This window comes from Scyliorhinus torazame, chromosome 1 (genome assembly GCF_047496885.1).
Source record: "Scyliorhinus torazame isolate Kashiwa2021f chromosome 1, sScyTor2.1, whole genome shotgun sequence".
NCBI classification, from domain to species: Eukaryota; Metazoa; Chordata; class Chondrichthyes; order Carcharhiniformes; family Scyliorhinidae; genus Scyliorhinus; species Scyliorhinus torazame.
The window spans coordinates 118078073-118091164 of record NC_092707.1 but is presented as its reverse complement, the minus strand read 5'-3'; the positions used below and the strand labels follow the sequence as shown (position 1 = coordinate 118091164).

General features: G+C 50.0%; 1 protein-coding gene across 2 annotated transcripts in view; it reads right to left on the bottom strand.

Moving 5' to 3' along the window:
* Window positions 1-13092, bottom strand: part of zbtb8os (zinc finger and BTB domain containing 8 opposite strand) — a 47360-nt gene that overhangs the window by 9091 nt on the left and 25177 nt on the right. For both annotated transcript variants that reach the window (XM_072500426.1, XM_072500431.1), the window contains exons 2-3: window positions 2492-2516; window positions 604-725 (exon numbers count right to left, since the gene is read on the bottom strand). In XM_072500426.1, the coding sequence (XP_072356527.1) occupies window positions 604-725; window positions 2492-2516 (147 nt within the window). The remainder of the gene's footprint in view (window positions 1-603; window positions 726-2491; window positions 2517-13092) is intronic.

Below are 13092 nucleotides of genomic sequence, written 5' to 3'. Positions count from 1 at the left end.
AAACCAGGTTCTCCAATTCCCACCTCCCTACTGAATGTATCTGTTGCTTGTTGTATGCTTTAACAGTTGAGCAGAGATTAGGGACTCAGCATACAAGTGTGAATCTGTCCCCAGTATTTTGGTTTGATAAGAAATATGTGACTATCAGATCAGTCTACATGGCCTCTTAACTGAATTGTGCCTATTAAGTTCATTCTTTTTTCATCAATATTAAAATAAGATTTTGTTTTTAGCCCAAATTAATGATCTTGCAAATTCTTTACTAATCAGAAAATGCATCAATGTGTATAACCTTCCACATTTTCTCCCTTCTCCCAAACTTCATTGGCAGACAACTGAACAAGGAAACTTTTCTCAAGGACTACACTCAACGCTGGGAACTGCAGGGCTATGGCTTGTAGCTGCGAGACAATTGAAGCCCTGCAACCTCCCATCTCCAGGAATTTATACGTGCAAATTAGTATATCATGAAACCAAAGCGGCTGAACACACTGCCCTGACACTCGAGTGTGCTTGCCTACATTATCGACAAATTTTATTCACTGACAATAAATCTATACATTTAATTGGTCATAACAATACAAGCCATATCACCATGGTTACCTTCAGCCTCTACTTCAATTGTTGTTGTGGGTTGTACAGTTTCAATGTCAGTCATATAACCGAACATGGCCATAACAACCTGTTCGAATGCCTCTTCTAATGTATCACCCCATGAATGTAACCTGTAAAAGGGAGAAATTTCAGGGCCCCGGAACTGAAAATTGCTTCATAAAAGCCATACAGATCACCAATTCTGTTATGCACCCACCAGCTAGTAACTGTCAATTTATTTCAGCTACAAATCAAAAATGATCAGCCAAAAAGCATTTCGATGAAAATTCCATGTCATTGACTGGTATGACAATGTACTGCAGAATAAATAACAAAAGCCACTTTTCAGTACACCTGTTAGTTTTGAATTGTGGCCTCCACTCAAAATGCTGGTTGATCTTTTAAGAGCTGCTGAAGCTGTGGTGTATTTCTAACATTTACTGTTTTTATATCAGCTGTTTTATCACAGAAGTAGAACTCAGATTTAATCTACATCTGCAGATTTCCCATCATCACCTTTACTTGGACACAAGATACAATTAAAAAAAAAAAACCACACTGCCCAGGGTTATGTGTTATGGTGTTGTAACAGATATCAAGCTATGTACGAGTATGATTAACATGCAATCCACACTAATATTGTCCATTCTGCTAATGTGATGCATTCAAATTGACTTAAAATTACTCCCACCAGTACCAACACCTGTGGGCTCTGAAAGCACTTGTGTCGATTTTGTTCAAAACACTTTCTGCAGACACAGTTCAGGTTTGTGATGTCAGAATCTAGTTATGATGCTGCATATTTTTCATAATTCAAGTGGAAAAGCACAGCACGATAGCACAGTGGTTAGCACAGTTGCATCACAGCGCCAGGGACCGGGGTTCGATTTCCAGTTTGGTCACTGTCTGTGCGAAGTCTGCACTTTTTCTCCGTGTCTGTGTGGGTTTCCTCTGGGTGCTCTGGTTTCCTCCCACAAGTCCCAGAAGATGTGCTCGTCAGGTGAATTGAACATTCTGAATTCTCCCTCGGTGTACCCGAGCAGGTGTGGTAGTGTGGTGACTGGGGGGTTTTCACATAACTTCATTGCAGTGTTAATGTAAGCCTACTTGCGACACTAATAAAGATTATTATTAACATTTTACATGTCTAATTTTAAATGAAAATCTCATTGACAATACTGGATCAACTTTGTCCCTCCACTACGATAATCCCCCTGCAGGTTTACATGGTCCAGTAAAGTGACAAAATTTCAGGGACCCATTGCAGTGATTACAGAGAAATGATTATTTTTCTAGGGAAGAGAATATGGATTGTATATTTTATTTAAACATGCAGTAACTTTTGGAATTCCTCGCTCCATAATAGGATCATTAGAATTGACAGAATGAAACATTATTTAATTGAAGTTGATGTGGTGATTAAATAGTAATTTAACAAGACAGTCATGTTTGTGAAATAATACAACTTAGAAAATATGGCTGAATCAAAGCCAATTGATGATTTATCTGCAATACAAGGTCTGAAGAGATTCTTTGTCAAAAAGATGATGCATCATCACTGAAACATTGTATGGTAATCACTGTGGAATCCAGAGTTACAATGAATGCCAGCACAGGGCTAAATCGCTGGCTTTGAAAGCAGACCAAGGCAGGCCAGCAGCACGGTTCAATTCCCGTAACAGCCTCCCCGAACAGGCGCCGGAATGTGGCGACTAGGGGCTTTTCACAGTAACTTCATTGAAGCCTACTTGTGACAATAAGCGATTTTCATTTCATTTTATGAATCACACAATTCAGGTATTACAGGTTACTTCTTGAATATCAGAAATTATATCCCAAATCTGCAATCATTTAATTATAAACAATTTGTTTAAAAGTAATTTTTTAAAGAACTTACTGTACATCTGCAGTGTGGTCCAAGTCTAAGGAGAGGAAATGCACTAGATTAATGCACTTTCAAGCACTTATAATACAACTGAATACAATGTACAGAAGCTCAGCTGATTCCCTAAAGTTGTATTGTGGTTTATAGTCATCTAAGTCATCCACAATACCAGAAGCAATACTACAATTCTTGCTCACTTACTGGTGTCTTAATTGCTCTTCATTACCATGAATTATGTTCATTCATACCATAGAAAGCATCCTATCTGGCTCCATCACAGCCTGGTATGGCAACTGCTCAGCCCAAGACCGTAAGAAACTACAGAGAGTCGGGCAGCACAAGTGGCTAGCACTGTGGCTTCACAGCGCCAGGGTCCCAGGTTCGATTCCCCGCTGGGACACCGTCTGTGCAGAGACTGCATGTTCTCCCTGTGTTTGCGTGGGTTTCCTCCGGGTGCTCCAGTTTCCTCCCACAGTCCAAAGATGTGCAGGTTAGGTGGATTGGCCATGCTAAATTGCCCTTAAGTGTCCAATAAGGTTAGTAGGGGTTATTGGGTTACAGGAATATGGTGGAATTGATGGGTCGGTGCAGATCCGATGGGCCAAATGGCCTCCTTCTGCACTGTATGTTCTAACACAGCCCAGCCCAACATGCAAACCTGCCTCCCATTCATTGACTCTGCCTACAACTGTCGCTGCTTTGGGAAAGTGGGCAGCATAATCAAAGACCCCTCCCATCCAGGTCTCTTCCAACCTCTCCCATCGGGCAGAAGATACAAAAGTCTGAGAACACGCACTAACAGATTCAAAAACAACTTCTTCCCTGCTGTTACCAGACTCCTGAATGACCCTCTTATGGACTGAACTGATCTCCCCACGCACCTTCTCTACTGTGTAGCACTACATTCCGTATGCTTCACCCAATGTCTGTACATAGATACATGGAAGATAGGAGCAGGAGGAGGCCTTTTGGCCTGCCATTTATCACAATCATGGCTGATCATCCAACTCAATAGCCTAATCCTGCTTTCTCCCCATAACCTTTGATCCCATTCGCCCCAAGTGCTATGTCTAGCCGCCTCTTGAATATATTCAATGTTTTAGCATCAACTACCTCGTGTGGTAATGAAATAGATACATAGAAGATAGGAGTAGGTATTTACATTGTGTATTTATTGTATGCCCTATGCTTTTAATGTATGGAACGATCTGCCTGGACTGTACGCAGACAATACTTTTCACTGTACCTTGATACATGTGACAATAAATCTAAATTTGGGTACGGTTACCCAAGGTGTTGTGCCTAACTGTCTGATGATATTAGAGGGGTTGAATGTCCAGGGTGGAGATGAACTCATTCTGCTTTTCCCCACTCGACATTTACATGCATACTATCCAGCTCAGGCTGGACTGCAACTAGAGCCGGAATAAATTGAGATTTCCTTGAATTTTCCAGTGTCCAGACCAAATAGCAGCCTTCCTATTCTTAACCTGGCTAAGAACTGCTAACTCAACACTGATTAAGAATCAAATCTGTATCCTGATGAAAAGTCATCAAACTGAAACATTAATTCTTTCTCTCGCCACAGAGCATTGCCAGTTGGTCGATCTTGTGCACCATTGAGTATTGTTGGAGACCCAGAGTTGGGTGAGCTCAGTGGATTAGTTGTGGGCAGGTTGGATGGCGACTGAGAGACCAAGAGCTGCAATTCAAATGAGGCGGTCATTTTCACTGGATGTGCCATAAAGTGGTCATTAATTGACTACTTAAGGGCCTCAATTGAGGGACTATAATAACAAATCATTTAAATAAAGTTTGATGCAGTGATGCAAATGCCAGAAAATATGTTAAAAAAAAAAGATGCATTTTCTGTTTGAGACTTTTCTATGTCTAAAATTATTGGAAGGTGTTGTTTATATTGAGGGCAATTCTTGTTGGTTGTTGATATGAAATAGATTTTACTCTGTGTCCTGTGCTACAGCAGAGTTTGAGAACCATTTTCATGTTCTCAAAGTTAATGGGTAGATAAAGATGAGAAATTTTGATTAGGAAGAGATAAAGGAGAGAGGATAATGATATAAAACTCCAAAATGAAAGCATTTTCCCTGCCTGCATAGTATTCCACTGAGTAATCCATTTAGCCAGCAAGTCATAGGGTAATATTTTGTCATAAACTTGAAACTAATTCAAACAAAATTGAAACAAAATTATTAAACACAATTTATTGTGTTCTGTAATAGGCAATTCAATATATTCTAAAGTAGTTAAGCTAGTCCCCTACAAATATGCTGGGGTTACCATTGACCAGAAACTGAACTGGACGAGCCATATAAATACTGTGGCTACAAAAGCAGGTCAGAGGCTAGAGATCCTGCGGCAAGTAACTTACATCCTGACACTGCAAAGCCTATTCACCATCTACAAATCGGTAGAGTGATGGAATACTCTCCACTTGCCTGGATGAGGGCAGCTCCAACAACACTCAAGAAGCTCAACACTATCCATGATAAAGCAGCCCGCTTGATTGGCACCCCATCCACAAACATTCACTCCTTCCACCACCGACGAATAGTGCAGCTGTGTGTACAACCTACAAGATGCACAGCAGGAACTCTCAGGTTGCAGACAGCACCTTCCAAACCCCCGACAACTACCACCGAGAAGGACAAGAGCAGCAGGTGCCTGGGAACCCCACCACCTGGAGGTACCCCTCCAAGTCATTCACCATCCTGACTTGGAACTAAATTTCCATTCCGTCACTGTCGCTGGGTCAAGATCTTCGAACTTCCTCCCTAACAGTGCTGTGGGTGTACTTACACCACATCTGCAACAGTTCAAGGCGGCAGCTCACCACCACATTCTCATTGTCAAGGGCAATTAAGGATGCACAATAAATGCTGAGGATGCTAACGATGCCCACATCCCGGAAAATGAAAAGAAAAACAAATACAAATTGATGGAAGGCAGGGGTAAGAGAGAGAATCTATAGACAGGTCATGAGTTCCATTTCTTGAATCATAACTTTTTAAAAGTGTCTTTCAAATGAGATTTTAGAAGATAGCACACTGTCCTCCAGACTGTGGCATTCAACAGCTTTAATAAAAAATATTTGTTGTCAAGAGTCTAAAACCAGGAGATTCCAATCATGGAGTCAAGACATGCAAATTCCTTCCTTAGTTACAAATTCTGTGTGTTAGTGTATCCAGGAAACAACACGCACACAGACAATCAATAGAGAAAATGTGGTGGAGGAAGTTTCAACCGAGTCATGCAAGAGGGAATGAGACTATGAGAAACAAATTGAAGAATTGAAACAATGTGCAGGGGAATGGCACTCAATGCTCTTTGGAGAGCCAGTGCAGACAAGATGGGTCCGAATGGCCTCCTCCTGTGCCATAAAAATTCAGAGATTGAAGATTCGAGGAGCTTGATTGGTTTTAAAACATCAGAATTGTGAAGTATCACATCCCAATCTCACTATCCACAACACTCTCCTCCTCCCCCATGTCCCAGTACACTCCTCCTCCTCCCTCCCATATATCCTCCAACCCTCGCCTCCACCCCATATATCCTCCAACCCTCTCCACTCCCCCATATATCCCCAACCCTCGCCTCCACCCATATATCCCCAACCCTCTCCTCCCCCCATATATCCTCCAACCCTCTCCACCCCACCATATATCCCCAACCCTCGCCTCTACCCCATATATCCTCCAACCCTCTCCTCGACCCATATATCCCCCAACCCTCTCCTCCCCCATATATCCCCAACCCTCTCCTCCACCCCATATATCCCCAACCCTCTCCTCGACCCATATATCCCCCAACCCTCTCCTCCCCCATATATCCCCAACCCTCTCCACCACCCCATATATCGCCCAACACTCTCCTCCCCCCACATATCTGCAACCCTCTCCTCCCCCTCATATATCCCCAACCCTCTCCTCGACCCATATATCCCCAAACCTCTCCTCCACCCCATATATCTCCCAACACTCTCCTCCACCGACATATCTCCAACCCTCTCCTCCACCGACATATCTCCAACCCTCTCCTCCATCCCATATATCCCCCAGCCCTCTCCTCCCCCTCATATATGCCCAACCTTCTCCTCTCCCCATATGTCCCCCACCACTCTCCTCCCCTCATATATCCCCAACCCTCTCCTCCACCCGATATATCCCCAACACTCTCCTCCCCCCATATATCCCCAACACTCTCCTCCCCCATATATCCCCCAACACTCTCCTCCTCCTCCCCCAACATTCTCCTCTTCCTCCTTCCCCAAATGTCCCCCAACACTTTCCTCCTCCCGCAAATGTCCCCCAACACTCTCCTCCTCCTCCCCCATATGTCCAACACTCTCCTCCTCCCCCAAATGTCCCCCAACACACACCTCCCCCCAAATGTCCCCCAACTCTTCACCTCCCCCCAAATGTCCCCCAACTCTTTTCCTCCCCCATGTCCCCCAACACTCTCCTCCCCCCCAAATGTCCCCAACACTCTCCTCCTCTCCATATGTGTCCCAACACTCTCATCCCCCCATATGTCCCCCAACACTCTCCTTCTTTCTTAAATGTCCCCCAACACTCTCCTCCTCCATGTCCCCCAACACTCTCCTCCTCCCCCATATGTCCCCCAACACTCTCCTCCTCCCCATATGTCCAACACTTTCCCCCTCCCCCAAAATGTCCCCCAACAATCTCCTCCTCCTCCCCCAAATGACCCCCAACACTCTCCTCCTCCTCCCCCATGTCCCCCAACTCTCCTCCTCCCCATATGTCCCCCAACACTCTCCTCCTCCCCCATATGTCCCCAACACTCTCCTCCCCCTATATGTCCCCAACACTCTCCTCCTCCCCATATGTCCCCCAACACTCTCCTCCTCCCCCATATGTCCCCCAACACTCTCCTCCCCCATATGTCCCCCAACACTCTCCTCCTACCCCATATGTCCCCCAACACTCTCCTCCTCCCACAAATGTCCCCCAACACTCTCCTCCTCCCCATATGTCCAACACTCTTTCCCCCTCCCCCAAAATGTCCCCCAACAATCTCCTCCTCCTCCCCCAAATGACCCCGAACACTCTCCTCCTCCTCCCCCATGTCCCCCAACTCTCCTCCTCCCCATATGTCCCCCAACACTCTCCTCCTCCCCCAAATGACCCCGAACACTCTCCTCCTCCTCCCCCATGTCCCCCAACACTCTCCTCCTCCCCCATATGTCCCCCAACACTCTCCTCCTCCCCCATATGTCCCCAACACTCTCCTCCCCCTATATGTCCCCAACGCTCTCCTCCTCCCCATATGTCCCCCAACACTCTCCTCCTCCCCCATATGTCCCCCAACACTCTCCACCTCCCCCATATGTCCCCAACACACTCCACCTCCCCCATATGTCCCCAACACACTCCTCCCCCCATATGTCCCCCAACACTCTCCTCCTACCCCATATGTCCCCCAACACTCTCCTCCTCCCACAAATGTCCCCCAACACTCTCCTCCTCCCCCAAATGTCCACAACACTCGCTTCCCCCCATATGTCCCCCAACACTCTCCTCTTCCCCCCATATGTCCCCCAACACTCTCCTCCTCCCCCATGTCCCCGAACACTCTCCTCCTCCCCCATATGTCCCCAAACACTCTCCTCCCCCATATGTCCCCAAACACTCTCCTCCCCCCCACCAAATGTCCAACATTCTCCTCCTTCCCCATATGTCCCCCAACACTGTCTCCCTCCCCATATATCCCCAACACTCTCCTCCCCCATATATCCCCCAACACTCTCCTCCCCCAACATTCTCCTCTTCCTCCTTCCCCAAATGTCCCCCAACACTTTCCTCTTCCCCCTTCCCCAAATGTCTCCCAACACCTTCCTCCTCCCGCAAATGTCCCCCAACACTCTCCTCCTCCTCCCCCATATGTCCAACACTCTCCTCCTCTACCCAAATGTCCCCCAACACTCTCCTCCTCCCCCCCCCCAAATGTCCAACACTCTCCTCATCTTCCCCCCCAAATGTCTCCCAACACACACCTCCCCCCAAATGTCCCCCAACTCTTCTCATCCCCCAAATGTCCCCCAACACTCTCCTCCCCCCAAATGTCCATCACTCTCCTCCTCCTCCCCCATATGTCCCCCAACACTCTCCTCCTCCCCCATATGTCCCCAACACTCTCCTCCTCTCCATATGTGTCCCAACACTCTCATCCCCCCATATGTCCCCCAACACTCTCCTTCTTTCTTAAATGTCCCCCAACACTCTCCTCCTCCATGTCCCCCAACACTCTCCTCCTCCCCCATATGTCCCCCAACACTCTCCTCCTCCCCATATGTCCAACACTTTCCCCTCCCCCAAAATGTCCCCCAACAATCTCCTCCTCCTCCCCCAAATGACACCCAACACTCTCCTCCTCCTCCCCCATGTCCCCCAACTCTCCTCCTCCCCATATGTCCCCCAACACTCTCCTCCCCCCATATGTCCCCCAACACTCTCCTCCCCCCATATGTCCCCCAACACTCTCCTCCTCCCCCATATGTCCCCAACACTCTCCTCCTCCCCCATACGTCCCCAACACTCTCCTCCTCCCCCATATGTCCCCAACACTCTCCTCCTCCCCATATGTCCCCCAACACTCTCCTCCTCCCCCATATGTCCCCCAACACTCTCCTCCTACCCGATATGTCCCCCAACACTCTCCTCCTCCCACAAATGTCCCCCAACACTCTCCTCCTACCCATATGTCCAACACTCTCCCCCTCCCCCAAAATGTCCCCCAACAATCTCCTCCTCCTCCCCCAAATGACCCCCAACACTCTCCTCCTCCCCATATGTCCCCCAACACTCTCCTCCTCCCCCATATGTCCCCAACACTCTCCTCCCCTATATGTCCCCAACACTCTCCTCCTCCCCATATGTCCCCCCAACACTCTCCTCCTCCCCCATATGTCCCCCAACACTCTCCACCTCGCCCATATGTCCCCAACACACTCCACCTTCCCCATATGTCCCCAACACACTCCTCCCCCCATATGTCCCCCAACACTCTCCTCCTACCCCATATGTCCCCCAACACTCTCCTCCTCCCACAAATGTCCCCCAACACTCTCCTCCTCCCACAAATGTCCCCCAACACTCTCCTCCTCCCCCAAATGTCCCCCACACTCTCTTCCCCCCATATGTCTCCCAACACTCTCCTCCTCCCCCATGTCCCCGAACACTCTCCTCCTCCCCCATATGTCCCCCAACACTCTCCTCCCCCCCATGTCCCCAACACTTTCCTCCCCATATGTCCCCCAACACTCTCCTTCTCCTCCCCATATGTCCCCCAACACGCTCCCCCTCCCCCAGATATCCCCAACCCTCGCCTCCACCCATATATCCCCAACCCTCTCCTCCCCCATATATCCTCCAACCCTCTCCACCCCCCCATATATCCCCAACCCTCGCCTCCACCCCATATATCCTCCAATCCTCTCATATCCCCAACCCTCTCCTCGACCCATATATCCCCCAACCCTCTCCTCCCCCATATATCCCCAACCCTCTCCTCCGCCCCATATATCCCCCAACCCTCTCCTCCCCCATATATCCCCAACCCTCTCCACCACCCCATATATCGCCCAACACTCTCCTCCCCCCACATATCTGCAACCCTCTCCTCCCCCTCATATATCCCCAACCCTCTCCTCGACCCATATATCCCCAAACCTCTCCTCCACCCCATATATCTCCCAACACTCTCCTCCACCGACATATCTCCAACCCTCTCCTCCACCGACATATCTCCAACCCTCTCCTCCATCCCATATATCCCCCAGCCCTCTCCTCCCCCTCATATATGCCCAACCTTCTCCTCTCCCCATATGTCCCCCACCACTCTCCTCCCCTCATATATCCCCAACCCTCTCCTCCACCCGATATATCCCCAACACTCTCCTCCCCCCATATATCCCCAACACTCTCCTCCCCCATATATCCCCCAACACTCTCCTCCTCCTCCCCCAACATTCTCCTCTTCCTCCTTCCCCAAATGTCCCCCAACACTTTCCTCCTCCCGCAAATGTCCCCCAACACTCTCCTCCTCCTCCCCCATATGTCCAACACTCTCCTCCTCCCCCAAATGTCCCCCAACACACACCTCCCCCCAAATGTCCCCCAACTCTTCACCTCCCCCCAAATGTCCCCCAACTCTTTTCCTCCCCCATGTCCCCCAACACTCTCCTCCCCCCCAAATGTCCCCAACACTCTCCTCCTCTCCATATGTGTCCCAACACTCTCATCCCCCCATATGTCCCCCAACACTCTCCTTCTTTCTTAAATGTCCCCCAACACTCTCCTCCTCCATGTCCCCCAACACTCTCCTCCTCCCCCATATGTCCCCCAACACTCTCCTCCTCCCCATATGTCCAACACTTTCCCCCTCCCCCAAAATGTCCCCCAACAATCTCCTCCTCCTCCCCCAAATGACCCCCAACACTCTCCTCCTCCTCCCCCATGTCCCCCAACTCTCCTCCTCCCCATATGTCCCCCAACACTCTCCTCCTCCCCCATATGTCCCCAACACTCTCCTCCCCCTATATGTCCCCAACACTCTCCTCCTCCCCATATGTCCCCCAACACTCTCCTCCTCCCCCATATGTCCCCCAACACTCTCCTCCCCCATATGTCCCCCAACACTCTCCTCCTACCCCATATGTCCCCCAACACTCTCCTCCTCCCACAAATGTCCCCCAACACTCTCCTCCTCCCCATATGTCCAACACTCTTTCCCCCTCCCCCAAAATGTCCCCCAACAATCTCCTCCTCCTCCCCCAAATGACCCCGAACACTCTCCTCCTCCTCCCCCATGTCCCCCAACTCTCCTCCTCCCTATATGTCCCCCAACACTCTCCTCCTCCCCCAAATGACCCCGAACACTCTCCTCCTCCTCCCCCATGTCCCCCAACACTCTCCTCCTCCCCCATATGTCCCCCAACACTCTCCTCCTCCCCCATATGTCCCCAACACTCTCCTCCCCCTATATGTCCCCAACGCTCTCCTCCTCCCCATATGTCCCCCAACACTCTCCTCCTCCCCCATATGTCCCCCAACACTCTCCACCTCCCCCATATGTCCCCAACACACTCCACCTCCCCCATATGTCCCCAACACACTCCTCCCCCATATGTCCCCCAACACTCTCCTCCTACCCCATATGTCCCCCAACACTCTCCTCCTCCCCCAAATGTCCACAACACTCTCTTCCCCCCATATGTCCCCCAACACTCTCCTCTTCCCCCCATATGTCCCCCAACACTCTCCTCCTCCCCCATGTCCCCGAACACTCTCCTCCTCCCCCATATGTCCCCAAACACTCTCCTCCCCCATATGTCCCCAAACACTCTCCTCCCCCCCACCAAATGTCCAACATTCTCCTCCTTCCCCATATGTCCCCCAACACTGTCTCCCTCCCCATATATCCCCAACACTCTCCTCCCCCATATATCCCCCAACACTCTCCTCCCCCAACATTCTCCTCTTCCTCCTTCCCCAAATGTCCCCCAACACTTTCCTCTTCCCCCTTCCCCAAATGTCTCCCAACACCTTCCTCCTCCCGCAAATGTCCCCCAACACTCTCCTCCTCCTCCCCCATATGTCCAACACTCTCCTCCTCTACCCAAATGTCCCCCAACACTCTCCTCCTCCCCCCCCCAAATGTCCAACACTCTCCTCATCTTCCCCCCCAAATGTCTCCCAACACACACCTCCCCCCAAATGTCCCCCAACTCTTCTCATCCCCCAAATGTCCCCCAACACTCTCCTCCCCCCAAATGTCCATCACTCTCCTCCTCCTCCCCCATATGTCCCCCAACACTCGCCTCCTCCCCCATATGTCCCCAACACTCTCCTCCTCTCCATATGTGTCCCAACACTCTCATCCCCCCATATGTCCCCCAACACTCTCCTTCTTTCTTAAATGTCCCCCAACACTCTCCTCCTCCATGTCCCCCAACACTCTCCTCCTCCCCCATATGTCCCCCAACACTCTCCTCCTCCCCATATGTCCAACACTTTCCCCTCCCCAAAATGTCCCCCAACAATCTCCTCCTCCTCCCCCAAATGACACCCAACACTCTCCTCCTCCTCCCCCATGTCCCCCAACTCTCCTCCTCCCCATATGTCCCCCAACACTCTCCTCCCCCCATATGTCCCCCAACACTCTCCTCCCCCCATATGTCCCCCAACACTCTCCTCCTCCCCCATATGTCCCCAACACTCTCCTCCTCCCCCATACGTCCCCAACACTCTCCTCCTCCCCCATATGTCCCCAACACTCTCCTCCTCCCCATATGTCCCCCAACACTCTCCTCCTCCCCCATATGTCCCCCAACACTCTCCTCCTACCCGATATGTCCCCCAACACTCTCCTCCTCCCACAAATGTCCCCCAACACTCTCCTCCTACCCATATGTCCAACACTCTCCCCCTCCCCCAAAATGTCCCCCAACAATCTCCTCCTCCTCCCCCAAATGACCCCCAACACTCTCCTCCTCCCCATATGTCCCCCAACACTCTCCTCCTCCCCCATATGTCCCCAACACTCTCCTCCCCTATATGTCCCCAACACTCTCC